General features: G+C 43.6%; 2 protein-coding genes across 4 annotated transcripts in view; both read right to left on the bottom strand.

Annotated features, from left to right (window-relative positions):
* Positions 1-1,257: 1,257 nt before the first annotated feature.
* Positions 1,258-24,606, bottom strand: axin2 (axin 2 (conductin, axil)). Of its 3 annotated transcripts, none has more exons than XM_088338806.1 (11): positions 24,458-24,606; positions 15,329-16,261; positions 13,739-13,861; positions 10,607-10,709; positions 8,884-9,024; positions 8,315-8,805; positions 7,109-7,282; positions 6,813-7,034; positions 6,599-6,739; positions 5,322-5,492; positions 1,258-3,052 (listed from the first exon to the last, which is right to left on the bottom strand). In XM_088338806.1, exons 2-11 carry the CDS (start codon positions 16,129-16,131, stop codon positions 2,926-2,928), a joined length of 2,496 nt encoding a protein of 831 aa, XP_088194932.1. In that variant the 5' UTR covers positions 16,132-16,261; positions 24,458-24,606; the 3' UTR covers positions 1,258-2,925. The 3 variants fall into 3 exon arrangements, with proteins under 3 accessions (XP_088194932.1, XP_088194922.1, XP_088194942.1); XM_088338796.1 differs by lacking the exon at positions 24,458-24,606 and adding an exon at positions 17,142-17,442; XM_088338816.1 differs by lacking the exon at positions 24,458-24,606 and adding an exon at positions 17,142-17,442 and having other exon boundaries at positions 8,908-9,024.
* cep112 (centrosomal protein 112) overlaps positions 24,543-24,903 on the bottom strand; it is a 192,486-nt gene continuing 192,125 nt past the window's right edge. The window contains exon 27 of the mRNA XM_088338786.1: positions 24,543-24,613. Coding sequence (XP_088194912.1) covers positions 24,602-24,613 — 12 coding nt within the window. The 3' untranslated portion in view covers positions 24,543-24,601. The remainder of the gene's footprint in view (positions 24,614-24,903) is intronic.

Here is a 24,903-nt window from a genome sequence, read left to right as displayed (position 1 = left end):
TAGATGGATCGCTTTTTTTCGGTCACTTTTTACCACGGAGGAGGAAGTAGCCTAACTGTTGAAGCTCATCTTTCAAAAGTAAGTTAAACTTAACTTTATTTAGCTTTACAGAATATATTATTTTATGAAATGTTTATTTGTTAGTACAAAAGAATACAGGTTACTTATACAAGCCTTAAACATACTTGTATAAACCTAAAACATACAAATATGGCACTGGAGCAACTTACAAAAGATTTCAACTTACGATCGTTCGTAAGTAGGTAACCGTTTGTACTATAAATTGTTATATTTTTAGCTTTTTACCAGTATATTATTCTTTATTAACTACATAATTTAATTATCTATGTTTAGGTGCACGCTTTATCAATATTTTTAATCTCTTTTAGTATCTTGCTCTTTAGGTTTTAAGGGGTTGCTTATATGTGACGTAGGCTTATATGCAAGAATACATGGTAATTGAAGTTGTTTCCTAGTCATTTTGTTTTAAACAGCACATTCCTTTCATTGGGTACATTTGAGAAGTGAACATTTTTTCTTGTGTTGCAGCTCGTCTTTGGGGCGGAATGGTGGTCAAACCAGTTGAGAACCCTGCTCGAGAATATTTGCCGAATTTTCTTAATCAGCCCTCTGCAAGTTTGACTTTGACACCCAGATCTATTTGATAGAAAAGATCGTTGTGCCATCATCACGACTTTAGACCCTGTCCGGTTTTGAGCGACTCCTTCCAAGCGCCTGGCTATATTTATACGGACCCGGATGCATTTGAATCCATTGCTAAAAATAAAACGTAAAAAAAAAATCTGTGTTTACGTGTTAGCTAGCGACTACATCACGCTGCAGTTTTAAACGGGCTATTTCTGAAATTAAAATTACATATTTGCTAGCCGCTGTAATTACATGTCTCGCGTGGAATGGATGCGGTGTGCCTGAGCCTCGAGACAGGAAGTCAGTATTGACCTAGTAACGTGTTGTTTGTTTACTGACTGACGACGTGTTGTTGCATCACGTGGTGTCACGTCCATTGTGGACATTTTGACCTGAGTCGATGGATAAATTAAGGGAGGGAAAGAAACAAGAACTAAAAAAAATGATTGCCACAGGGGGCCAAACGGTTTAGCGTGTAAATAGCATGTTTTGCCTAACAGTCTCATTATCGCACACTTTAAGATGCGTGCTTGGCTCGCGCTTAAAAACTCAGTCAGGCTCTGGTGGCCAAATTAATGCAATATTCTTTAATTTCCATCAGGGAGCAAATTAAGAGCCGGTAATAGATGCAAATCTGACGGAGATTTCTCCATCGAGGATCCAGCGAGTTGTGCTCACCACAGGAGGGTGGATGCAGATTGAAATTACAAACTCACACACACATTCCAATTAAATCAAGTATCAGCCATACAAAGACTCCCCACCACAAGAAAACCATAGGAAGCCATTTGCTCATTTGAAAAATAGAATATTTTAATAAAGGCTACATTGTTAAGGTCCAGTAAGCCTCCTTCCACCAGAGGGCTTCAACCGGCTGCGGAACTGGGCAAAGGTGTGTACAATCTCCAAAGACCTGTGCCTAATCATCCGAGTCCTTTATATACCACTGTTTGGACACCGTATTTTGTTGAGTCATTTTTATTTCCAAATCCATGTCAGGCTAGCCGCTGTCGGTTTCTTTGTTACTTAAATCCTTGGGTTTGGTTTTTGTTTCTGGTTTCTTCTTTTGGCACTTTGTGGCCACTTCTTTAGTACTTTGGTCCATTTATTGTTAATAAATACTGCCTTTGTGTTGAGCACCCCTGCTTCCAGTTCTTTATTCCACTACATAGGTCCATCACCCCCCAATGTCCCTGATTGCCTTTGTTTTGCGCTGCCCGCTAGAGAAGTGGTTCACACGTGGAACAATCCGCGAGTGGATGCAGCAGAAACCAACCACGTTATGGCCAACCAAGAAGACTGTGTGGAGATTGGAGACAAAGCTGGTTTGGGCCTTCTGGTAGAAGGCGGCTTACTAGACCCTAACATACATCTCTTCATAATTACAATATAGTACCAAGCTCTATAGAATGCATAATTTACAGTTTTAAGTGGAGCCAAGGAAGCCATGTATAACATTATAAATCATAAAAGGATGATGAAATGAGACACAGATTCTTAAAAAATGCATAAAAATATCTTTAACATTTTTAGGCCCCTTGTGAAAACCAAGGGAGTAACGGGACCCCTTAAAACGGGGTCAAACACGGCAAGAATCCATGTAAGCACAGCTGCAGTACTCCAAAAACAACATCATGCAGCTCTGAGTTGCACACAAATCAACCCATAATACGCACATTAGGGGGGCATGTTGTAGAGCTTCTGTTAGTCAAAATTTTTCGGGATGGTAGAGGGTTTTTTGGGGGTTGTGATTGGGTTTTGGCTGTTTTCGACTCTCCGTGTAAGCAAAAGTTATTTGTGCAACGCCTGCGTCACCCAAACAAAGGCACTGCAACAAGACAGTTCAAGGCGAGTCCAGATAGGACAATTCAATGTTGAAAACAACACTACATATAAGATGAAATGGGAAGGGGATGGGGTTTTAACAAATAGCACTGCAGTAGTAAATTTTAGATTGTTCCCCCATGATACACCAGAGGTATTTTTAAGTTAGTAACTATAGAATTTCCTTGTACAAATGATGATCACAGATATTGTGACGAAAAGTGGAATCCTTTTTTGTTTTTCTGCCCATCACGAAGCAGCATGTCCATGGAAGTGTCAGGTTGTGGGGTATCCTCAATAAATAGCAATAGAGATCTTTAGAATACGAGCGGCAGAGAACCCTAACACAGTTGGGGGCATGGTGGGAGTGGGTTTGGTCCACATGCTTGAAAAATTCTGTGGCCACATTTCTCAAGAGTTTAAGTCCGCTTGGTTGCTTGCACTCTGTCCATCTCAGTCCATCCTCTCCACCTTGCCCAGGATTTTTCCTTCGTAAGTGGGCAGCAAGGAGCCGTCGTCCGAAACTTCTTCGAACACAGCGCCACACTCAAACTCGTCGCTGGCCTTCTTGAAATAATACCTGCGAGAAAAACGAGACAGGACAAGATGTTGAGGACATAAGACACTTTGTTTATTGATTCTATGACACACAATTCCAGTGCAAATCTGCTATCACTATGAAAATCTTTTTTGGATTGTTTTAATTTGGTATCCTGGGTGGCTGATAAATCCCGGGCGACCGGGAGGGGTTTAGGGGTGGCTGATTTAACATTTTATATGGGCCACACTACAGTCGTTCTGGGCAAATGGAGTGTGTGGGCAGCCACTTGGCAAATTATTGTTAAGCTATGCATTTGGACAGCCCTGATCATTTAAGATTTTACTCTGTAAGTATCCAGTTTAAGGAATTATGTACACTTCCTAAATTCTAAAAACTTAATTTACTTCTAAAAATAAAAGTGTTTGTCTGCTTTATTGTATATTTCATTGGTATTGAGGATTTGAGCAACCAATGATTAATATATAAAAAATCTTAAATGATCAGTTGTGCCCAAACTTTTGCATACGCCTTTAGTTCTCTTGTATGGGAGCTGTGTTGTGTGTATGCTCATTGAAGTTTAATGAAAAGTCTTAATTTCATTACGGAAAAAGCAAAGTAAACAAATACGTAGTAGGTTCTTGGCTGTTTCTTTCGGGTTTTAGTTTCTTGGAGAATGAGTTGGAACTTAACGGACATTTGTCTGACATCTTACACTTCGCAAGGTCAGGTGAGGGTAGGTTCACGCATGTCACAACTTCTGTGGGTTGTTACTGATGCAACCCACCAATGTGTTCATTTTTGAGGAAGAGAAAGCAGCAGGGGTTTGTCACTAATTGGGGGAAGGGGGAACTTGGTCTTTATTTAGATCATCATTTAACTACAGTATGTAATGGAAAAAAGGCTTGATTGGCACCATGTGTGTGTGTATATGGGGGGGGGGCAGACTGGAATGTTTCGGGGAATTTGGTTTTTTTAATGAGAACACGCAATTCTTATAAATATCTTTTGTGAAAAACATGGTGTGGGTGGGGTTTTGTGGGTGGCAAATAGCCTCTATGCAGGCCAATGAGCATGCGGGTTACCATAATTGAAAAGCAGAGGCGTGGGAACATACAGGAGGCGTCAACGTGTAGAGTACGTAAGACGGATGATCATTACAAGCCTTGCTCTGACACAGCAATGAATAAGGTGATTTTATTTTGCCTGTTTTATGAGAAATCATTTAAAGGTCCTTTTAGATGGGGAATTGCCAACAAGCCTGGAACGTGTTGTATGTGGCTTCATATCCCCCCGCTCCCCTCTTCTCTTCCCTAGCTCTCCCTCTGCTAGCATTGACATCTGGCACCAATATTGTCTGGCAGGGTGCAGCATTACTGTTCTTTGTTGAACCGCTGCCATGCTAAAGAAATGACCCAACAGCACACACTTTCTGGCTGCTATTAAAGCGCATGCATTCCATGCCGCTCTCTTTTGAAAAATGTGGATGCTATGACACAGGGAAGGGAGATCGTGAGCCAGAGGGAAAGGAAGAACAGCGGAAGGAGCTTAAGTGGGTAGAACCGGGGTGGTGGATGGGTTACACAAGACGCGTGGAAGTTGTGCTTGTCATGATGAGTGTTGCTCCAAGACCACAAAAGTCTGCCATATTGTGCCAATCATGACACACTACATTAGTTTGCCTTCACAGAGTCAGGCAGTCATATGCCTGTCAAGGCCAACACAACAAAAAAAAACTTGAGTGTGTGTGTATATAATTAAGGCAGAATTTTGCACACGTCGCAGCCGAAAGGGGAGGGGGGCGAGGGGGGCCCCCCCTCCCGATAGCATCAGTGAAGCATTTGCATGCTGGCCATTTGTAAGAGTCTTTGTTGGTCTGAAATGAAAGCGGCCGGAGCTTCAAAGCATCGTATTAAGTGTGCCTGAGCATGGAAATCAATACCAGATGGGACTCAAATCGCTGCAGTTCAAGAGCTCACGCTAACCCACAACTCCATCCGCTCGGCCCAAGTCCCTCCCTTCCTCATCCGTCTCATTTTGCCTCATGTGGACACAGGCCTGAATCTAAACTTCACTGATGACATATGTCCCCAAAACAACCATTTAACCTGAATAATTTAGACAAAAATGGAATATCAATTCAATGGTGCTGATCTCAAACTAAGATGGATAAACTCAAAAAAATTACTTTGCTTAATGTGTTAGTAAAGGTGGTTAGTGAAAACGGCACAGATTACCACTAACCGGCAATGAAACCAGCATTCAGTCTGTGTGATGTCATGATTTAAAACAACACAGAAGTAGTACACACCTGTAGCTGCCCCTCTTGCGCAGCTGCTCCTTGAAGTGGCCGAGGGTGAGAGTATGGCTCTTCATGGTCCTCCGGTAGGGGATCTCCTCCCCACAGAAGAAGTACGTCACCACAGTCTCACCAATGCACAGCCCACCATGGATTGCTAAACTCTTCCGACACTCTGCAGTGCTGTAGCAAAGGGGGAGACAAATGGTGAGACACATCTCACACAACAGTTGGCTGCGGACAAAACAGATTGCTAGAATTTGCTTCTTTCTGCGTGTGTGTGTGTTGGGGGTTGCCAGTGTTATCAATTCCCCTTCAGCTGGATCCAAGCCTTTGTAGGCCCGCTTCAGAGGAGCCCTTGCTAAGCTCTGCCCTACAGGCCAACTGGCAGCTGACTGAAAGGCGGGCGGTCGGTCTAGATGATACATCCAAATAAAATACGCGCCCTGGTCAGGTGGTCCACAACTTCACATTTGCAATAATGCATGTTGGGGGAAGGGGTCTTATATCTATGGTACCGTACTTTCCACAATACAAAGCGAGCCAGATTATAAGGCACACCCTTAAAGTTTTTGTCATATATTTTTCATACATAGGACGTACAGATAACCGTTGGGCGTATACACTCAAGGTATACACCAATGCAATGTTGAATCAATCAAAAAGTGTCGCGAACCGTCACCTCTGTGACAATAACTTTACTGTTCAATATGTATAAATACGTAAAAGAGCTTGGATATAGTGTTTTGTTGAAATACTTTGTTTTCTCCATTCTCTAACATTCTTTGTAAAAAAGTGCAGACACTGTTTAACTTATAAGAAAACACTATGCAAATCAGTTTTTCTGCGCAGTGAGTAAAAATAGTTCAATGGTGAGATAAGATCTGATGCCTTTTTGTATGTCATCTGTACCACTGATGGTCAAGTGGTCAAATATAGGCGCTTTGACTGCCACTACACGGGTTCGATTCGCATTGCATGCAATGTTTTGCGATATAGGTCAGCAATTTTTATTGATAGGAGCACTTGTTACACTAGCATTCGCCGATTACAGACATATACCGTAAAGCCTTGTAAAGTAACCTATACCTATAGTTACTGTCTGCATTTCCAGTATTATCCTACGTATCCTGCGTATAAAAGGCACACCGGATTATAAAGTAAGCTACACAATTTCTGGCCAAAATGGGGTTTTTAGGTACGCCTTATAGTCCGGAAAATACATGAAATGTATGCTGCATGGATTTTGTCTTTTTTTGTGGTGGGTGAAAGAAAATCATACAACTTACTTGTCTGATTGTGGACTGAGGCTGCTGTTGGTAGTGCTGGTGGCAGTGTTGTTAGGATTGGCAGGAGAAATAGGGGCAGACGCCGCAATCTGAGCAGGCACAAGGTGACTCTTGTCCCGCTGGAGACTGGCGAGGGAATTCCTGTGTACGGCATCATCGTTATAATACTGTTCATAAAAGTGATGAGGTGAGACCATTTCAAAGGAAGTTGTACCTTTGCTTTGGGGTTTTGGTAGTAGAAACCTCCTCCAGTCGACGGCACGCCTCCTCCAGCTGGGCCAAAGTGTTGGGAGGGGGAAGAGGGGGCATGGCAGGATCTTGGATAAAGGGCTGTGAAGGCTGGTAGCCGCGGAGGTGAGCGCAATTTCCGCCCCCGCCCCACGTGTGAGTCTGCGTCGTAGAGCCCCCGGAAGATTTTTTGGTGCTTTGGGTACCGCTGCAAGGAGAAAACCAAATATGTTAGTGGAGTGCTAACACATATCCCAAAAATGCAGTGCAAGTAGGGCTCACCTTGACCTGTGCCTTCCCTGTCGCTTGCTTTCGATGATCCATTCCAAGATGTTCTGTGTTGGATCGGCCGTGTCGCTAGGCAGCTGGAGGGGTCCGCCACTGGCTGTGCACCTGTCAGAAAAGCCCTCCTCGACACCTGAGCGACACACGCGTCTAGACAGAGAGCTGGAACGCCTGTAAATAAATTCATAAAAGGTTTCAGTTTAAGTGTGAAAGAAATCAACAAAGTTATGAAGTTGGGCCAAGTCCTTGATAAATGAGCCACAGGTACTCCATTTGCAGCCCAGCATAAACTAAAAAAATAACTTGTTCATAAAAATATTTTATGAAGAAAATTTACTATTTATTTTTTGTAAAAGAAACTACGTTTTGGATTTTTCAAAAATAATATACTTTCTAACCTTCTACACTCATACAATTCAAATTACTCTCAGAAAGGTTGAATCTGATCCAACTTTATCTAGCAAAAATACTAGCCCAATTTGTTAATTTAGTATAAAACATCACTCAGAAAATATATCAGTCTGGTTTGAAAAAGCCCAAGAAAAAGTGTTGAAATGGTTCATATCTAAAATTCAAACTTGTTATCAGGTAAAAGAATTCCTCTAAATTTGTCTTTTTAATAACTGCAGGAAATATTAAGTTATACCATAATATTAATTGTAAGAGACAACTTCCCAGTGTTGATTTGCTCTAAACAACCCTAAGGAGTGTGTGACTTTGTAAAAAACAACAGAATAAAATCGATCAAAGTACTCTACTGGTCTATTCTGAACAACACATTTTTGAAGTGTTTTAGAATGTAGTAAGCTATTTGGGTTTTGGTGAAGAAAAGGAAAACAAAAAAACAAAACAAAAAAAGGATGTTGACATGCTTGATTAATTGCAGTAAATAAATCATACAATACAATAACCTAATGTAGTTTTAAATCTATTATATGTTTGGACACCTCTAATCTGTACAGTGACATTTTAGCAGAAAAACAGAGAGAAGAAAAAAAGATAAAAAATAGAAGCATATCGGAAAACTACTTTGGGCCTTGTGACAACAATATGAAGTCTGTATGCACCTGTGGCCCAGAAAAAGCTATTATAGATTTGATGCTAACTCTGCTGTGTCCTAGCCTCTAGGAATTTTTGAAAGACAATCTAATCGTATTTTGGACAGAAAATAATAGGTTGTAAAGTCGCTTTTTGCATACTGACCCAATGCCGGAATCAGTGGACACGGTACTGCACATCTCTCGGCCCAGGCTGCGGCTGCGCTGGTAAGGCTGACAAGGCGGGTACTCTCCCCCGTTGGAGCACAGAGTGCGCACACGGAGGGCTGCCTCCTTCTCAAACTGCTCCTTCGTCTTGGGGCTGGTGTGATGGTGGATGTAGTGGTGGTGGATGTGCTTGGTGCTCTGCCGGCTCACCAAAGTCCCGCCAGTAAATGCATTAGGGTCGGGACCAGGAAGGGATGCCTTAAGTCCCAACACCGGTAGCGGGAAAGGGTGGTGGTCAGGTGAGCTGGAGCGAGGAGAGTGCCAGATTACCGTGGGTGACTGGCAGCCGGGAGTTTTAAGGACGCGTGAGAGATGCTCGTCCAGGATGGCTTGAGGGTCTTCCTCGGATGAGCCAGGGAGGAGGCTCAGCTGGTACGGGGGGATCTGTTGAGCACTTCCCACTATCTCTGTGTCCTCTCTCTCTTCCTCCTAGTAACAAATACAAACACTCAATAATACAAACCATAACACCAAAGTGCACTTAACTCCATTGAGAAGCACACCAACCTCCTGAATCTGCTGCAGCCTCACCTCCAGGGAACTGAGGGTGTCCTGTTCCCTCTTCAGGCTCTCCAAGCGCGAGATGAGCTGAGCCGCAAACTTTGCCGGCTCCACCGGGACCCCTTCCTTTGGAGGACAGCGGGTGCGCTGGGGAGGGGAACAAAATACGTTAGATCGCCCGCTCCCACTCGGAGCTGTCCTAAATTTAATGTGGCTTGGGCTCATTCCTCAGTGGGGGTCTTTAAAGCCATCTTGCTTCAAAGTAATCCGCGTCCAAAATCAAAAACACAGTAAGAGGCAGGACGAGGTGATAGTGGTTGGTGTGTGCTGGGCAGAGATAGACTGAAGCCGCGGCTTTACATTTTGGAATAAAAAGGCGCACACATCGAGATGGGGTCGAAGAGAACTCCAGGGAGGAAGGATGAGGGATTAAAAACAGGCCAAGATGCAAAGACGAGCGCAGGAGGGCAAAGAAAAGGAACGTGAAGAGAGCAAAGGAGGCACATAAAAGGTGTCACAAAAAAGGACGCAAGATCAGAAAGGTTGAGATAATGTATCCCCCCACCTTGCCTCCATCCTCCTCCCCTGTCACATGCTGGGCAGCTTTGAGCTACTAAAGTGACAGAACACACACACACACACACACACACACACACACACACACACACACACACACACACACACACACACACACATGTGCTCATATTAAATTATTTGCATTTTTTGCACTGAGGCTTTCTTGATTTTTTTTTTGGTTTTCTCCGGTCCCTTTGTAATAGAGATGAAGGGGAGGCGAGAGAAAAAAAGTGAGCAAAAGAAGCGTTCCGATGGAGCCTGAGGCTGCGCGTGGCACCGAGGGAACGGCAGCCATCGCCAAAAATCAGACGGGGGAAACAACAACAAGGCGAAAAAAAGTGAAAATAAAACAAAGTAGGAGCACCAGAGAGGGAGACAAGCTGCCACAGCCGATTCCACACAACTATTTCCCCCCGAAAAAAAAAAAACTCCACGTCAAAAATGGTGACGAAACTTGAGGTTATGCCGAGTTTATTGTCACAAGATTCTCACTTTCACGCTTGTTCCAAGAGCTTCAGTTAGCATTATATTTGCTCCATCAGGAGCCTTAAGCTAGCAACTCCCCTTTGACCTACAGAAAGCTCACATGACATGCTCAAACTCTTCCCTTAGATCCCTCACCTCCGGGTGGTGGGGTGGGGATTGTGCCGGAGAAAAGGGGGCCAAGCTCAGTTGGAAGTTGTCACTTTTCTGTGCACGTGCTCCATTCATCCTCGGATCAAAGCGTCTGACTATCTTTGTTTTTTTGTTGGGCTCGTTTCAGAGCCCTCGGGATGAAGCGGCACAAGATCTTCCCTCATCTGGCTGGCTCCGTATTTGCATCGGCGGTTAAAAAGGCGAACGAACCCTGGTGCGTTGCAAGCGCTGCGCCGATAAACAGCTTAGAGACCTCCTGCTCTCCCGCAGACTTCAAGGAACCCTAATGGGGGGTGGAGGTGACACCAAAGGTATCGAGAAAGGCTTGTGTGTGCCTGTGTGTGTGTGTGAAGCGAGGTCTTTGACGTTCCCCCTCAGATCTAGCGTTGGATTGCCATCCGCAACTATTCATAGAACTAAGAGACCCGCGACAGAGGCTGCTCTGGAAAGCTCGAAAAAGTCTCGCGCGTGTGCAGTTACCGTGCGTATGCGTGTTTGCGAGCGTTAATCTACTTACAGGGAAAGCAGGCAGAGACACTTGGCTGTTCATCCGCACATTCCGCTGCATCTCCCTCTGAAGCAGCTTCTTGGAGCTCAGTTTGTAAGGAGGGATGCCATCTCTGAAAAAGCATCAAACAGAGCGCCGCCATAATTATTCAATGTCAGACAATCGCAGAGATCAAAACAGACATCGAGGACTAGGCAGTTTCTCATCTTCCAGGCTTAATGGGAGATTACAAAAGTGATACTGCCAAGTAATTCTTGTTTGGTACGGAGTGAGTTTACCTCAATTAGCTATGGTGTCAATGTTAACCGTATTATGGCCACTTAAGTTTGTGTGGACAGGCTAGCAGCATAACGATTTTACTCACTTTTGAACTCATCTAAGAGGAAAATTGTAGTTTTTTTATGAAAAGCAGTAGGCATGCTCAATGAAAAAAATCAGAATGAGCGATAAAAAAGGGACTTTAAAGTGCATTTTCAAACCAAAAACATTTTGTTCACAATTTTGCTTTTCTGTGTTATTCATGGGCAAAATTACAGTGGAGATGTCCACACACAATGTCCCGGTGAGTGTTATAATACTTGTTCACAGACTGCATTCATATGTTCTATTTTAGGTAAAATAACATCAAGTGGCCTTGCCTATCTATGCACACTTTCTGATGAAGCTTTTCTGGTTGATTAATCGTAGCCGGGAGGCTGCATTTATAGTCTGGCCAGTCGTCTCAAGAACTTGACTGAGGCATATTGTATTCCACCACGCAGTTTACATATAACGTCACTTTTTGTACTTCTCTTCTGCAGGCGACATTGTAAAAGATGAATTGCTTCGACAAAGCTACGTTTGAATGAGAAGCTGTTTGTCCACATGCTTGCATCCTTTTTGTGCCCCGAGCAAAGAATCGGATTACCCTTCTTAGTGCTGTCTTACTAGTAACCTCTGTTTTCTGCTTAAGAACCCGAGCTGCCATTTGGAAAAAATCTATAGATCGGCCAGAAGAATCTATTACTTGGCTGCTTTACCGTATGGGCTGTATGATTCAAATTTAGGGATACAGTGGATGATAATCCAAATTCTATACTATTATACTTTTATGTAGTGAGTGACATTGATAACAAATGACAAAATCATTGAATTACTACAAAAAGGAACATGTGAACACCAACATTGAATTCCTCTTAAAAATTGAAAGAAATGTTTGACAATTGTATATGTACTTCCGATTCTTAGGGATGTATTTATTTCATTTCTGGTGACAAAAAGCCCAAAAGATTATGACTTGAGAATAACAAATGTACCTTCAGTGTGGGTTAGTCAGTAGTATTGACAATACACCTAATACAAAACGTCTGATGCGCAATTATAGATAGCTTTCAGAAACAAACAGCTCAGAAGTTATTCACTTGGCTCAAAACATGTCTTACCCTAGATGACACACTTAATTTGCCATATCCTTACACCAAAACAACCAATCCAATTCTGCCATCAGAACTGAGCGCTTTGTTCACCTGATTCCACCTCACCTGAGGGGCTGCCTTGGCTTAACAGAAAGAAATTGTGTCTTTTAGCTGGGTGCTGTTTACTGGTGACCGAGCCTAAGTGAGGAGCACTTTTCTACTTTTGCTTTGAAATGCCACAGTCATGCGCATAAGCGCGGCCGCCCCCACCGCCGCCCCTCTCCCTCCCCAATCTTCATTTGGCAAGCGCTGCCTCTGATCTCCGCACATCAAAAGGCTGGTTTGTAAGATAAGGTAATGTTTGAAGTCTGTGAGCAGCTGCATTCCCCAGCGTCCAAGCAAATCCATAAATAAGATATAAGCAAAAATTCCCCCTCCGCCACTCTCTTTCTCTTCCCACCCAACTGCGTTCTCTCCTGATGTTTCTTCCACCGCTTCGTTTCTACTCACTCTTTTACCCTAGCACGAGATTTGCATTTGTGCAAGTCAATCAAACGGACGTTCTGATTGGGAAAGGGAACAAATGAGATGAAAGGCTTGGCGTGTCACTGTACAGACCAAAGTAAAAATAAATAGAAATTAGGCTAACCACATAGGCTTTGAAGCAGATCTTCTCCAATAATGCTCAAATCAGAGAGTCCGAACATAAAGAGAGGTGTGCGCGCATTTGCTGGGCCCGGATTTAATGTGGGCATCTTGACGCTACCTGGTCATTGGCTATCTCAAGTGTCCTATCCAAAATGTCCAAACCCAAAGTTTAAGCTCTGTTGGTGGCCTTCAGAGATGATGAAAATGTGATCACCACCTCATACCACGCCATTTGGCTGAGTCATCCCTTGGAAAGAACGAGGTTGTCGGCAAGTTTGCGTCCGTTTGACGTTGGAATTATAAGTAACATCACTGACCTATGCTTCTTGAGCATGATCTTTACGCCGACATCTTCGATTGTCATATTTGTTTAGGTTTCTAGACTTCAAACAAAACTTATCACAACTAGGTCTGTTTGAAAATCCACACCTCCCTCAACAATGTGCCATAGGGGAAACATGCATTCACTGTCATTGAGTGCTGTCAAATAGATAACTTTTCTGGTATCGCAGTGAATACGTTTAAAAGGCTCATCTTTTAGAGTATTCAACAAAAAACAGACTATTAATATGCTGCTGTATTGCTTTTTATAGTTACTTCCAACCAAAATAACTAGTTCAGGGGGAAAAAAAAATCAACAGACTACACATTCCAATAATGGCTTGCTTAATTGACTGACATTCTTTGTTGTTAAAAAAATAATAATCGACAGCACAGTTTAGATATCTTCTATTTTATCTTTTTCCTAACTCTTTGTTTGCCACAATAAATACTACACAAGTAACTAAAATGATGATACAGTCCACATGAGGGACTGACAGAAACCAAAAAATGATCCCTGCGAGAAAAAAAACCCAGAGGTAAGTTTAGAAACCACAACGAACACATTTGTACATCTCAAATCTATCGGGAAACGTACTCAAAAGTATTTTTACTCACACTTTTTAATTAGTCTTTGAAATGATGACATTTACAGCTATTTCTAACACATTGGTGTGGTTGGTTATTTGAAAAAATATGCAACTCTCATGGGAGAACTAATCATTTCCACTCCGAAATGTCAACTCTATGGCGGAAGCTAAGAAGAAGGTCAACTTACACACTGCTGTCGGTGACTGACATGTTGTCGTCAGTCAAAGCGTCGCTTGACACTTCGCTGTCGTTGGTGCTGCTGACCGGAGCCAAAGAGCCCAAATGGCAGGCATCTCCTCCCTTGTGCCACCTGAAGGTTGCAGGCACAAATATTCACTGAGTACATGCAGGGTGTTGACACAGAACGTACATCTTAGCCTACTCATGTTTTGCGTCAAATGTGATGTCATCAAACATTTGTTAGCAAACTGAAATTTCAATTCAACTGCACTGAGAAAGCCAAAAAAACACACGCACACACACTTTAATGCCCCATTTCTTCCATCTTCAGAGGCCAGCATTTCCCTCTTTCCACTTCCCTTTTTTTTTTTTGCACTCCCCCTTTTCCTCAGCATTGCCTCCCCGCTGTGCATGCATCCTTGCCACGGTGCAGGGGGGGAGTGGCCAGAAACAAAAAACGAGCAGAGTGTGTTTGGAGCAGGAATGAAATGAAGGGGTGGGCTAGCATGACTAACACTGTATTGGGCCCCAAGCTCCGGGTTTGACCTTCAGATGGGCTTACAAAGAGTCAGGTATTTAACACAGCTGGCCTGGCATTCTTCTCTCATTTATCCCTTCTCCTCCTTTGCTTTATTTCGAGAGGTGCACTAAGACCCCCTCCTCCCTGCGTCTTCCCCTTTCAGCTCCTTTCCGCTCACTTTCACTCCAAACGCAGCCCTGACTTCTAAAAGGAAGAAAAGGAATAACAGTGAAGATAGGCGGAGGGAATCAGAGGAGAGTAGAAGCAAATAAGAAAGCAGGACGAAGAGAGAACTGACGTGTGTGAGCATGTGTATGTGTGTGTGGGGGAGGGTATTCTCAACTGAAGCTTCCATTTGGGTATTTTTTTTATGTTTTCAAAGAGTCAGATGAGAAATGCAGGGAGATGGGGAAGAAGGGAGAATGGCTTCCACATGTTTAGAGTCTGGATGACGAAAAGGGGAAAGGGCGGGTGAAGGGGCGGGGGAAAGGAAAAAGCATTCAGTGATTTGAGTTCAGCCTCAAAATGATCTGCTATGGTGAAGTCGCCAAATTCACGTCGTCACCGCCTGAGTTGCAAACTTCGCAGGACACTTGGTCAAAATAAGACACACCGACAGGTGATCCACTACTTTATGAGCCTGCAAAGTTGCATTTGCCAGCCCACCAATTTAAAACTCATCACAAATGCCCGCAAAAAAGTGACTGACATCATATTCAATATCCTCACCAAACTAAGTACCTCAACAGATCTAATGCTGCCAAAAAACGAGTCAAGGTCAAACTGACGGCAGAGCCAGCGTAGCGTTGCAGTCATGAGGAAGTCAAGTCAGCCCCTGCCTGGCTGTGAACTTTTCCAGTGGAAGATGATCCCACACACAAACGCACGCACACACATCACAACCTCTCCTCTGACCCCAGTTCCGCGGCACAATTTCAAAGCACCAAAAATCCATGCAAGCTCTGGCAGAGGGCTGCCGCTTCTCGGGTTAGTGACAGGGCAAAAAACACCGATGGAAATTGTGTCAATCAGTTTAAAATTATAACCAAAAGTATTGAAATTTAAAAAACGTCTTACCTGTATCCCAGGTCAGTGACTTCCAGCCCCCTACCCAACATGGCAGGCCTCGGCGTCTTCACCAGAAGACTGCTGGCAATTTTGTTTTTCAGATCAAAACTCCACTCTTCTTCTTCATTGAGAGTGGGCAGGTATCCACACACAAGAAGGTCACCCAGACCATTGGGGAAGATGTGATTTGGGTTCTCGCCGCCGCTCCTAACAAACTTGAAGAAAACATCAGAGGACAGGAAAATCTGGTAGGCATTCTCCTCCATGTCGGCCTGGATTTCCGTTTGCGCCTGGTCAAACATCGCAGAGTCAATGTGCTGCCTCTTGATGTTGTCCCGAATATAAGTCTTTGTGGCGGGTTTAAGTTGCTTGGCGACCACGCTGTTGTTTTCAATGTAGCGCTTGTAGATAGCTTTGGCCACTCGCTGAGTTTTGGTATCCTTGAGATCCATTTGCCTGAAACCGTTACACGCAAACCAAAAGTCCAAAGTGTCAGCACACTTCTCTGCCTCCAGAAAGGTTCGAAAGAGGAGGGCGCCGTCCTGGTCCCCGAGCAGAGAATGCAGAGATTTGGTCCAGCGGGACAGTGGCGAGTCCGGGGAGGCGCTCCCCTCGGGCTCCCCGAGGCCATCCTCGTTCCTCCTGGACGAGGAGCCCTGCGGGCTAAGCGCCACAGATTTGCTGGGCTCCGGCTTCATTACGGTGCGCTTTCCCGGGTAGCAGGGCGCCTCGCCCTCCTCCCCGGGCACCGGGGGTCGTGGGGCATCTTCTCGGAAACTGCTGGCGATGTGGTCCACGAGCAGCCAGCTCATGGCTTTTGAAGGCAACACCAGAAGACGCCTTTCGAGCGAGTGTGTGTTGTTCCGCCTTCTGAGCTTCGCCTGTAATCTCCTCGCTCTCTTATGTCAGCGGGGAGCTTCTCTCAGGCAGCCCGTCTTCACTCTAAAACACAAAGTATTGATCTAATCAAAAGCTGATCTGCTTTTAACTCAAAAAGAGATCACCCCTGTTCTTATCCCCGTGATAACTTTACCAAAAAAACAACATACCAGTCCACACAGTTCAAGGCAAATTTCTCAGCTCAAAAACAGAAAAATGCATTGTACAATGCAGTGCATCGATGCATCATACTTTCTAATGCAGGCATGTGTGCATCATACACCGATAGGAAGAATAAAGTTATTGTGTAATTACACCAAACTGTCCAGGCCAGTCTTTACGCAAGGATGGATGACAGTGGCCGTGGATAAAGATAAGCCGGGCAGTCCCTTTGGGATGCAAACACAGTGCTGGGTCAATAAAAACGTTACAGACAAATCCAGACAAGGTTTTTGGATGAGACGCAACATATTCTTTTACGTTCCGAGTCACGTCTACATGCGAGACGTAATTGTGGGGAAAATCATACCACAGGCAAGAAAAAACGTGATCAAGACACAGTTGTCCTAAGTTTTGAGCAAAGCGCAGAATTCATCTTAACTTTCTTCAGTACTTTCATGCCTTCAACCACTAAGAAGCCATGTGAAATACTCTGCTTTTGGGGGGGCTGACTTCTATGTTCGTCCCGTGTAAAAAGTCCACTGTTGAGTTAGACGAGTAATTCTGAGGATCTGTATTAATTTAAAAACTAAGAACTGTTATAAATACTAAAACAAGGCTAAAGCAAAAATAATTGCTTTAGCGTTTAACTTTGGAGTCGGATATGTTCTAAAATAAGCGCTCCCCCTCCCTGTTCGCTTGGAAGGCAACTTCAAAGGAAAGCCAACGGCACATCAAAGTGAACTCCATTGAAGAAGAAAAAAGGAGGCGAGCGCTAACTTACCATCGACCCCGACGCCTTCGCTTTTTCAACGAACAAACTTCTTTGGGTAGGAAAAGTCACAAGTCTATCCACAGAATATTTATAATCCTCAGCGTGGAGGCCCCCCTCCGCTCCTCCGGCTCGTTTGGTCGCCACGTTCGGCTCCGTTCGTCCACGCTTTGGCGCAGAGGAAAATGCACTAGCGAGGGCGAGAGCGAATTTGGAGGGGTGAAAAAGAGCGCTTTTCTCCCTCCTCCTTCTCGTCGTCGTCTCGCAGTCTCCTCCTCCCTCTTACTCCTGCTGGCGGTGCCTTTCAGGCTGCCATGTAGTAGTGGGTCGTTCGCGCCTGAAACGGCTTTATGAGCTGACTCCTCACCAATCGAGAGACTGTTCCTATCATGGTGCTTTTTCCTCTTGCAATTGGTCAATAGCGCCCCCCCCCCATGGAGTCTCTGTTGTTGTCTTTAAATTTGTTGATTATGTTAAAGTATACATTTTTTGTATTAAAATGTAGGTTTCCTGTGTTTTTCCAGTGATAATGGATTTCTTTACCCTTTTTTTTCTCGTCATTTTTTGTCCCTTTTCCTCTTTCCCTAGCTTGTTTTCTGTTTTTCTCTTTCATTTTACTTTTTATCTTTTTCAACCTTGTTTTTCCCCTTTCCCTATTCTGTTTTCTCTTCTTTTTTTCGTTTTTCTTAATTTTCCCTACCTTTTTCTTCTCGGTTCTTTCTTATTTTATTTTTTTCAACTTTTGTTCCCTTTTTCCTTGCTTTATATTCTCTTTTTTGTTTTTTTGTTTTTCCCCTTCTATTTATTTGAGTGTTTTTGTTGTTTAAGTAATTTACTGCACAATGGTACATTATAATTGCCAATAAATTGATAAAATTAAAAACACAATCCAAAAAGGCGTTCGGGAGCCGAAAGAGTCGGCCTTTATAGTGAGCTGAGCCAAAAAAGCCAGTTTTCAAAAAACAGCCGGAATTCCTATCACTACAACTGTGGCTCTCCTCTTCTCCTCAAGGCGACGCCCCCCTCTCCCCCTTCCCTCCTCCCTCTGCCGCCTAACTTCAAAGACAGCAGCCGACCGGCTGGTCCTGGAAGCTACATAACAAACCGAAACCGGACCCTTCATCTTACGTCGCACAAAAACTCCAACAAAGTCGCGCAAACGCGTCATGCGGATTAGTCGCAACGGCCTGGCCACTTGCAGCAAAGACTTTGTTTTGAGCACGTTCCTTTTGGCCGCGACTGTTGCTTTAGCGCGGCCAGGACCTTATCAAAGGCAGCGATCTTGCGCCAACTCCCTGAGGCTTTGGCGCGTCACAAGTAACTGATCCGCCGCCCCAATAACATTATCGCTGCAATCCCTCTGTTGCTACATCAACGTTAAAAGGGATCCCCCCCACCCTTCTCTCCTTCCCCGTAGCTCTTTTCCCCCTGCATAGTTTGCAAGATTACCCGTTGGAAGCCTCTAGGATGCGCAATATTGCATGCGTGGGCGTGCTTCAAATGGCTCGATTTATTATTTTTAACCGCAAAAAAGAACGCATATCCATCCTATTCTTCGCTACAACCTCCACGAGTGGTAAAATAAAGAATACATAGCACAGTATTTAAAGAGAGAGTGATACAAACTTGTAAAGAGAAATATGACTCAACAGCGCCTGCCAGTGGATACATGCATTAAAGCGGTGAAAAGTGCCCCCTTACACTGTCAGAAGAACCGGGGGTCTTAAACATTTTTTCAGGCTTAGAGCTAATTTGTGTAACTAAGAAGTGCAAAGGGTACCCCGTTTGATATGCATTTCTAAAATAATAACTTATCATCCATTTTTTTAACGTGTTACTCTGTTATTACCAGGTTAATTATTGGAAGTTGGGTTGCATAGACTAAGACAATCACCCCCAAAAAAAACATTTTGCTAGAAAATTACAATGATTAGAACAGGTGCGCAGACACCTCAGCTGCCCTTAGAGAGTCTATACCAGTTGAAAACCCCTGGTATAGACACTTTTATCCATCCATCCGTCCATTATCTGCACCGCTTATCCTCAGTAGGGTTGCGCTGGTCAAAAGACTGAAGAAAAGAAAGCTGTCTTTGCTGATTTCTAAGCTTTAAAACACATCATGTTGTGAGTTTGGGTGCCAAAAATCTGAGAAGAAAAATTTGGTGATTGTAAATTCAAGTTTTACAGGATTCCAGGGGACACTCCTGATCAAATAAATAGAAGAGTTCTGCTTAAATGCAAAAAAGCCCAAATATTGGACTGAGGAACTCATAAAAAATGCTCGAGTTTGCAGAGCACACTTCCTATCAGGTAATAGAAATTAAATGTCGCTGGTTTAGCTCTTGAAGATTTGTAATTCAATTTCTTTATTGTCATTGATTGAATGTATCATGCATTGTTTTTGTAATACACAGCAGACAGCGGGGGCAAATTAGGGAGGACGTTCTGTGTTGGAAGGGTGCGAATGTCTGTGTGCGCGACTGTCAGTCAGTCAGTCGGTTTTGCATGCAAACTCAACGTCTTTGAATTGAAATCAACTGGTAAGGATAGGACTCTAAGGCAAGTCAGAAGAGCGCAAATAAATGGCGATCACCAACGGGTGCTCCGTGGATTGTTATTGCGTCTGGGAATCGACTGAGGTGGCGTCGGAAGGAAAAGTAATAACCTGACTGCAGGCCTGGCCTACTGCTCAGCTAGGCTAAAACCTGATGCTAGCATGCAATTAGCCAGCCGCTCGGCGCTGTAACCATCCATGACGGTGTGGCAAGGGTCCAAGTGTTCCAAATTCCGCGTGGGGGGTCCTGTTGAAGTAAGTGGAGGCTCTTCACTCATACCTATAGCTGCACATGCTTTTGTAAAATGTCCTCCAATTTAATTCTAATTTTATGTAATGGCAATAAAACCATTCATTCAACTGCAATATTGTGTTATGTGTTATTATTTGTGAATCTATAGTTGTTATTTTGTTTACAGTTGTATTCTCTCAATCGTAATGATGTCATTGCGAAGTAAACTTGCCCCTTTGGGGGCTCTTATAATAATAATAATAATAATAATTTCCTTGTATTGTCATTCTGTGTAACAATGTACACAGAACGAAATGTCGATTGCACCTGACCCGTTGTAGCGAGCCGATGCAGCCGCAGCCAACAGAGGGCGCCGCCGACCACTTTTTAAGTCTTAGGAATGACTCGGCCGGGGCGCGAACCACCGACCTCCCAGTCTCAAAGCGGGCGCCTTACCATCTAGGCTACTGAGCTGGTTCGAAGGTGTGACACTACTTTGCGGAATTTCACTTGCTGCGGGTGTTTCTGGGCCCCATTAACAGCGAAAATCAAAGGATCTCAAGACTACGATTCCCCAAATGCATCACTCCAAAACAAGGAAGTTGACTCGTAAGCCGACAGAACATGGTCTGTATGTTTGCAGGGTCAAACAACTAGACAAACCAACAGTTCAACGTTGTTTAACCCCATTTGACCAAATTACACTTACGACAGCAGCAGCATACATATCCCAAGCAAGCAGCAAAGAATGGGTTTAATTAGCTCCTTACCACTGGGGCTTTGCTTAGTCAGCATGAGGTTTGGATATAATTCGCCGTTTTCCTTTATTTATTCCTGTTTTATGGCTGATCCTGATTCACTGACAGCTTGTGCCACCAACCACCATCAACCTCTGTGTGACAACCCTCCCACCTAATCAGCTATAGCGCGTTTTAAAATTCACTTGCGGCACTGTTAATTGGTGATGGGGACATTACCCCATCACCAATTAACAGTGTGAGTGCATGCAACAATACCTCTCAGATTGGCTGGAATTGCATTCAAATGCCTCCAAATGAAATGTTTACACAAAACAGATATGTCAACTTACTTATTGTCTTAGCAGACTGATCGCTGTTCTGACTATTGTTTGATTCTCATCAATCTTAAGGAGAGCATTCCAGACCCGTCAATCTAAACCTTTTCCCAGAATTGTATACGTTATTTTGATCATTTCAAATTGGGTGCGGCAAATAATAATTTTGTAGGGGAACATATTAAATAAGCTGTTAAGCATAACAAGCAACACAGAATATACTGCAAGAAGGGAAATAACTTAAAAAGATGCTACAATAGTTGTTTATGTTGTTTATTTGGGAAATAAGATGGACTTGTTTCCACAAACAATATTTGTTTTCATTCTACATAGTCTGTTTTGTTATGAGTCAACAAGTGCCGCATTGTTTTTGTAAGTTTCATTACCACTAAATACAGGGAATTGCAATCAATGATAAGGGAGCAATTGGTTGAGGTGGACAAGTATGCTATTCTTTCCTAAAATTCTTCCTGGGAGGAAGCATCGGGTGTGCCTCTGAAAATGATTTTCATTTTCCAGCCACTTGTCTAGCCTGGCGAGGGTTGCTGGAGCTCATTCCAGCTGACTTCAGTCAGTGGGCAGGGGGACACCTTGAACTGGTTGCCAGCCAGTCGCAGGGCACATAGAGACAGATGACCATTCACATGCTCACTCATACAGAGGACAATTGGGACCGGACAATTAACCAGCCATGTATGGTTTAAGGACGTGGGAGGAATCCTAATTGCCCCCCCAAAAAACCCACTTAGAAACGGGGAGAATTGCAAACTGGATTTTAACCAGGCTCCTCTAAAGTGTGAGGCGATTGTGTCAACCAGTTGGTACCATGTCACCTCAGTAAATTTCTTCCACCTAATTTAAGTTAATTAATTTCGTCCCTCCAGATGAAACAGGACACAAGAAAGCAACCATGTCACTCGGGTCAGGGTGACACAACAGACTCTTCTGTTCAACAGCAGGGCCCGACAGCTTTCACTGGTTTACCCCTGCCGCATCATATGGGTGCTCTGCCCATCCCTTAGAACGCATCCAAACATCCCACTATCCTCTCACAACACCTCTCCACTCATTCATATCACCAACAAGAGCTCTAGCTTCCATTATATTTCGACCTCTTTCCTGCAGAGCACTCAACACTATCCATCCACGTCAATCGCGGCCTTCCTCTTGGTCTCCTTCCATTTACTTCTGCTGTGTTGATCCTTTTCAACATTTGCTCCTCATCCATCCTCTCCATGTGTCCAAACCAACCGAGTACTCTCTTATCCACACGCTTGCTCAGTTCCACTATTACTCCAGTTCTGTCTCTCACAATTTCATTTGTTAATCTATCAAATCTTGTCACTCCTAACATACTCCTCAAACATTTAATCTCAAAAACATTTAATTTGCTTCTCAAATCTGCGTGCAGGCTCCAAGTTTCTGCACCATACAACACAGTCGGCACAATCAGACTCTCATACAGTCCCCGTTTGACATCCATACTCATACTCTTGTTGCTCATCACTCTCCTCAGAGCACCCAAAACCTTGCTTCCTTGATTCGCTCTGTGCAATACCTCCAACTGCAGCCACATCACAACCCAAGTACCTAAAGCTTTCAACTTCTTCCAGCACTAGTCCATGCAACCTTATTTCTAACGTCATGGCCACTCCATCACGTGAACACTTCATCACCTTACTCTTCCCAACATTCACACATAACTTTTGCCTATCACACATTCTTCCAAACTCCATGACCAACCCTCTTAATGTTTCTTCAGAATCAGCCACAAGCGCTGTGTCATCTGCAAACAACAACTGACTTACCTGCCACATCGTTCCACTGTTACCCATCATCTCTACACCTCTGCCAAATACTCTTGATAAAACAAATGTGTACAAATTACTCTGCTGAGCGTCTTAAGATGCAGAGTGAGGCACACAATTATCCTGACTCATGGCAAAGGGTGAGAGTGAAACAAAGGATTTCGATTCGGCGCACACTACAGCCTCCAAACAATATCATTCATTATAGTATTAGCAAGCTGACAGCAAGTCAAGCAATCCAGCAATTGTTTTCTCCTTGCGTAGACTTTTTCTCAATGGGGAATTCAATGGATACTTTTATTTAAAATGAGCAGAACATAGACTTAATTTATGAGTTAAGGTGTGCTACAGTTTAAATATCAACTTCTTGCTCTGCCATTCAAATGATGAATAAGATGTAGGTTCATTTATTTGTAGATCTGGCTGTGCCCCACCAGAAACAACCCTCACGGCATGTCTCATGACTAAATAAACACAGGCTAAACTGGTCTTCGCAATAAATTCCTATATTCAGTCATGGTTCAAGATTTAAATTAGCAAGTCTATGATCCACAGAACTCCACTTACCATTCTTGCAGTCAACATGCTAAAGACAGTGTAACCACACTCCCTTGTTTGCATTCTCATGGATGCACCTTGTTACCCTGTTGCATGGTGGGAAAGCCCTTCTGCGAGTATAAAAGTATAGAATGGTTTAACCTGTCGCTTTGTGTGGTAGCTGTAACAACAGTCACAGAACGGTACATGGAAAGTTGGCATGAAATACGCAATTTGATTTGTACTCTATTGAACAAGTTTAACACTTCACAATACTTCTTGTAACCACACACTCAATTAATCAACCTAAATATGTCTTGCTTTGGGAAAGTCATCAGATTATTTTAAATTGGAAACATTGCTTGAATGTACAAGTTAACCGAAGTTCCCACTAAACCTTTTGTGGCATTTTTCCTGTATGGTGGCGTGCCATCATAAAAGGTTAGGGGATACAGAGGAAGTAAGTCATGAAAAGATAGCTTAAAAGGTCAGTCACCATTCAGAGGCCACTTTTATCGCCACTTTGGTGCACTCAATACCTGGCCAAAAATACCCAACACTCACTCACGCAACTTCTGACTTCAAACAAAAAGCTCATTATGCTCACAAGTAGGAGCTACTGAAATGTTTTTTGGAACTGACTGACATTACGTTTAAAGCAATTGTAGGCAGAAGATGCCACATTGGTCTCTTCTACAAATAATCAAAGTAACGCAAGGGTGTTGAAGAGAGAAGAGCAATCAGTACTTGAGAAGTACGTATCTATAGATAAACTGTTGCCGGGTCATCCATCTGTTCCATCTTTTCCAGGCTGAATTGGAATCGACTCATGTGGGTCATCAGGCTATAAAACATACAACGGAAGACAGACAATGTCTCTGTTTATTTAGCTACAGCTAGCTAATGCAGCGTGCACACCAACTATTCGGTGTGATGAAACAAATTGAATTACAGTGAAAGCAGTGCCAGCCAAGCCTAGCCACAATGAAGTGCTACTATCAGCCACGTCCCACAATAGAGCAGATGTATGCAGATACGCTATTCTTGCAAAAGCCGCTCAACCCTGTCTTAAAAGTGTATCAGCTGACCTCTGGTGCAAAACGCACCAGGGTGGAGAATTACCATGCCAGTGGCGTGGACCGCCTGCTAGTTGCGGGGGCCGGTTGAGCTCTCAAGTCCTGCCCTGTCAACCCCCTACTTGGCTCATGGGAGGTCTCCTTAGAGGTCGGATGGTCTGGAGGAGTCGACCCTGGACCAGGCGTGTCTTTAGCTTCTGGCCTTAGAAAAAATAAATAAAGAGGAAAAAAAATAAATCATGAAAGTGAGAATACAGAAAAGAGGTTACAGAGTGGAACAATCACCAGTAGCAGAGTATATGATTTCTGAGATGGGTCACACTCACATACACTACAAAGAGCACACATTTGTGCACACGAATCAAATGGAGATGAATTACAATAATAATAAACAAACCTGCCTCTGTTATCTAAAAAGTCAGAAATCAGATGTTAACTACAATTAAAGCTTACAGAGGTTTTTCTTTTTGGCGGGGGTGTTAACTGCCACCT

This window comes from Urocampus carinirostris, chromosome 1 (genome assembly GCF_059441175.1).
Source record: "Urocampus carinirostris isolate Australia breed hairy pipefish chromosome 1, RoL_Ucar_1.0, whole genome shotgun sequence".
In the NCBI taxonomy this organism is placed as follows: Eukaryota; Metazoa; Chordata; class Actinopteri; order Syngnathiformes; family Syngnathidae; genus Urocampus; species Urocampus carinirostris.
Note: the sequence above shows the minus strand (reverse complement) of the source record. Positions and strands in the feature narration are given on the sequence as shown.

Bases quoted from the DNA above. Each gene is read 5' to 3' on its own strand.
- axin2 (XM_088338806.1), bottom strand. From the start codon at position 16,131: ATGAGCTGGCTGCTCGTGGACCACATCGCCAGCAGTTTCCGAGAAGAT. The intron at 13,862-15,328 runs GTAAGACGTTTT...TGCAACCTTCAG, and splicing joins GTCACTGACCTGGGATACAG to GTGGCACAAGGGAGGAGATG. The intron at 3,053-5,321 runs GTGTGTACTACT...TTTTTCTCGCAG, and splicing joins CGCAAGAGGGGCAGCTACAG to GTATTATTTCAAGAAGGCCA.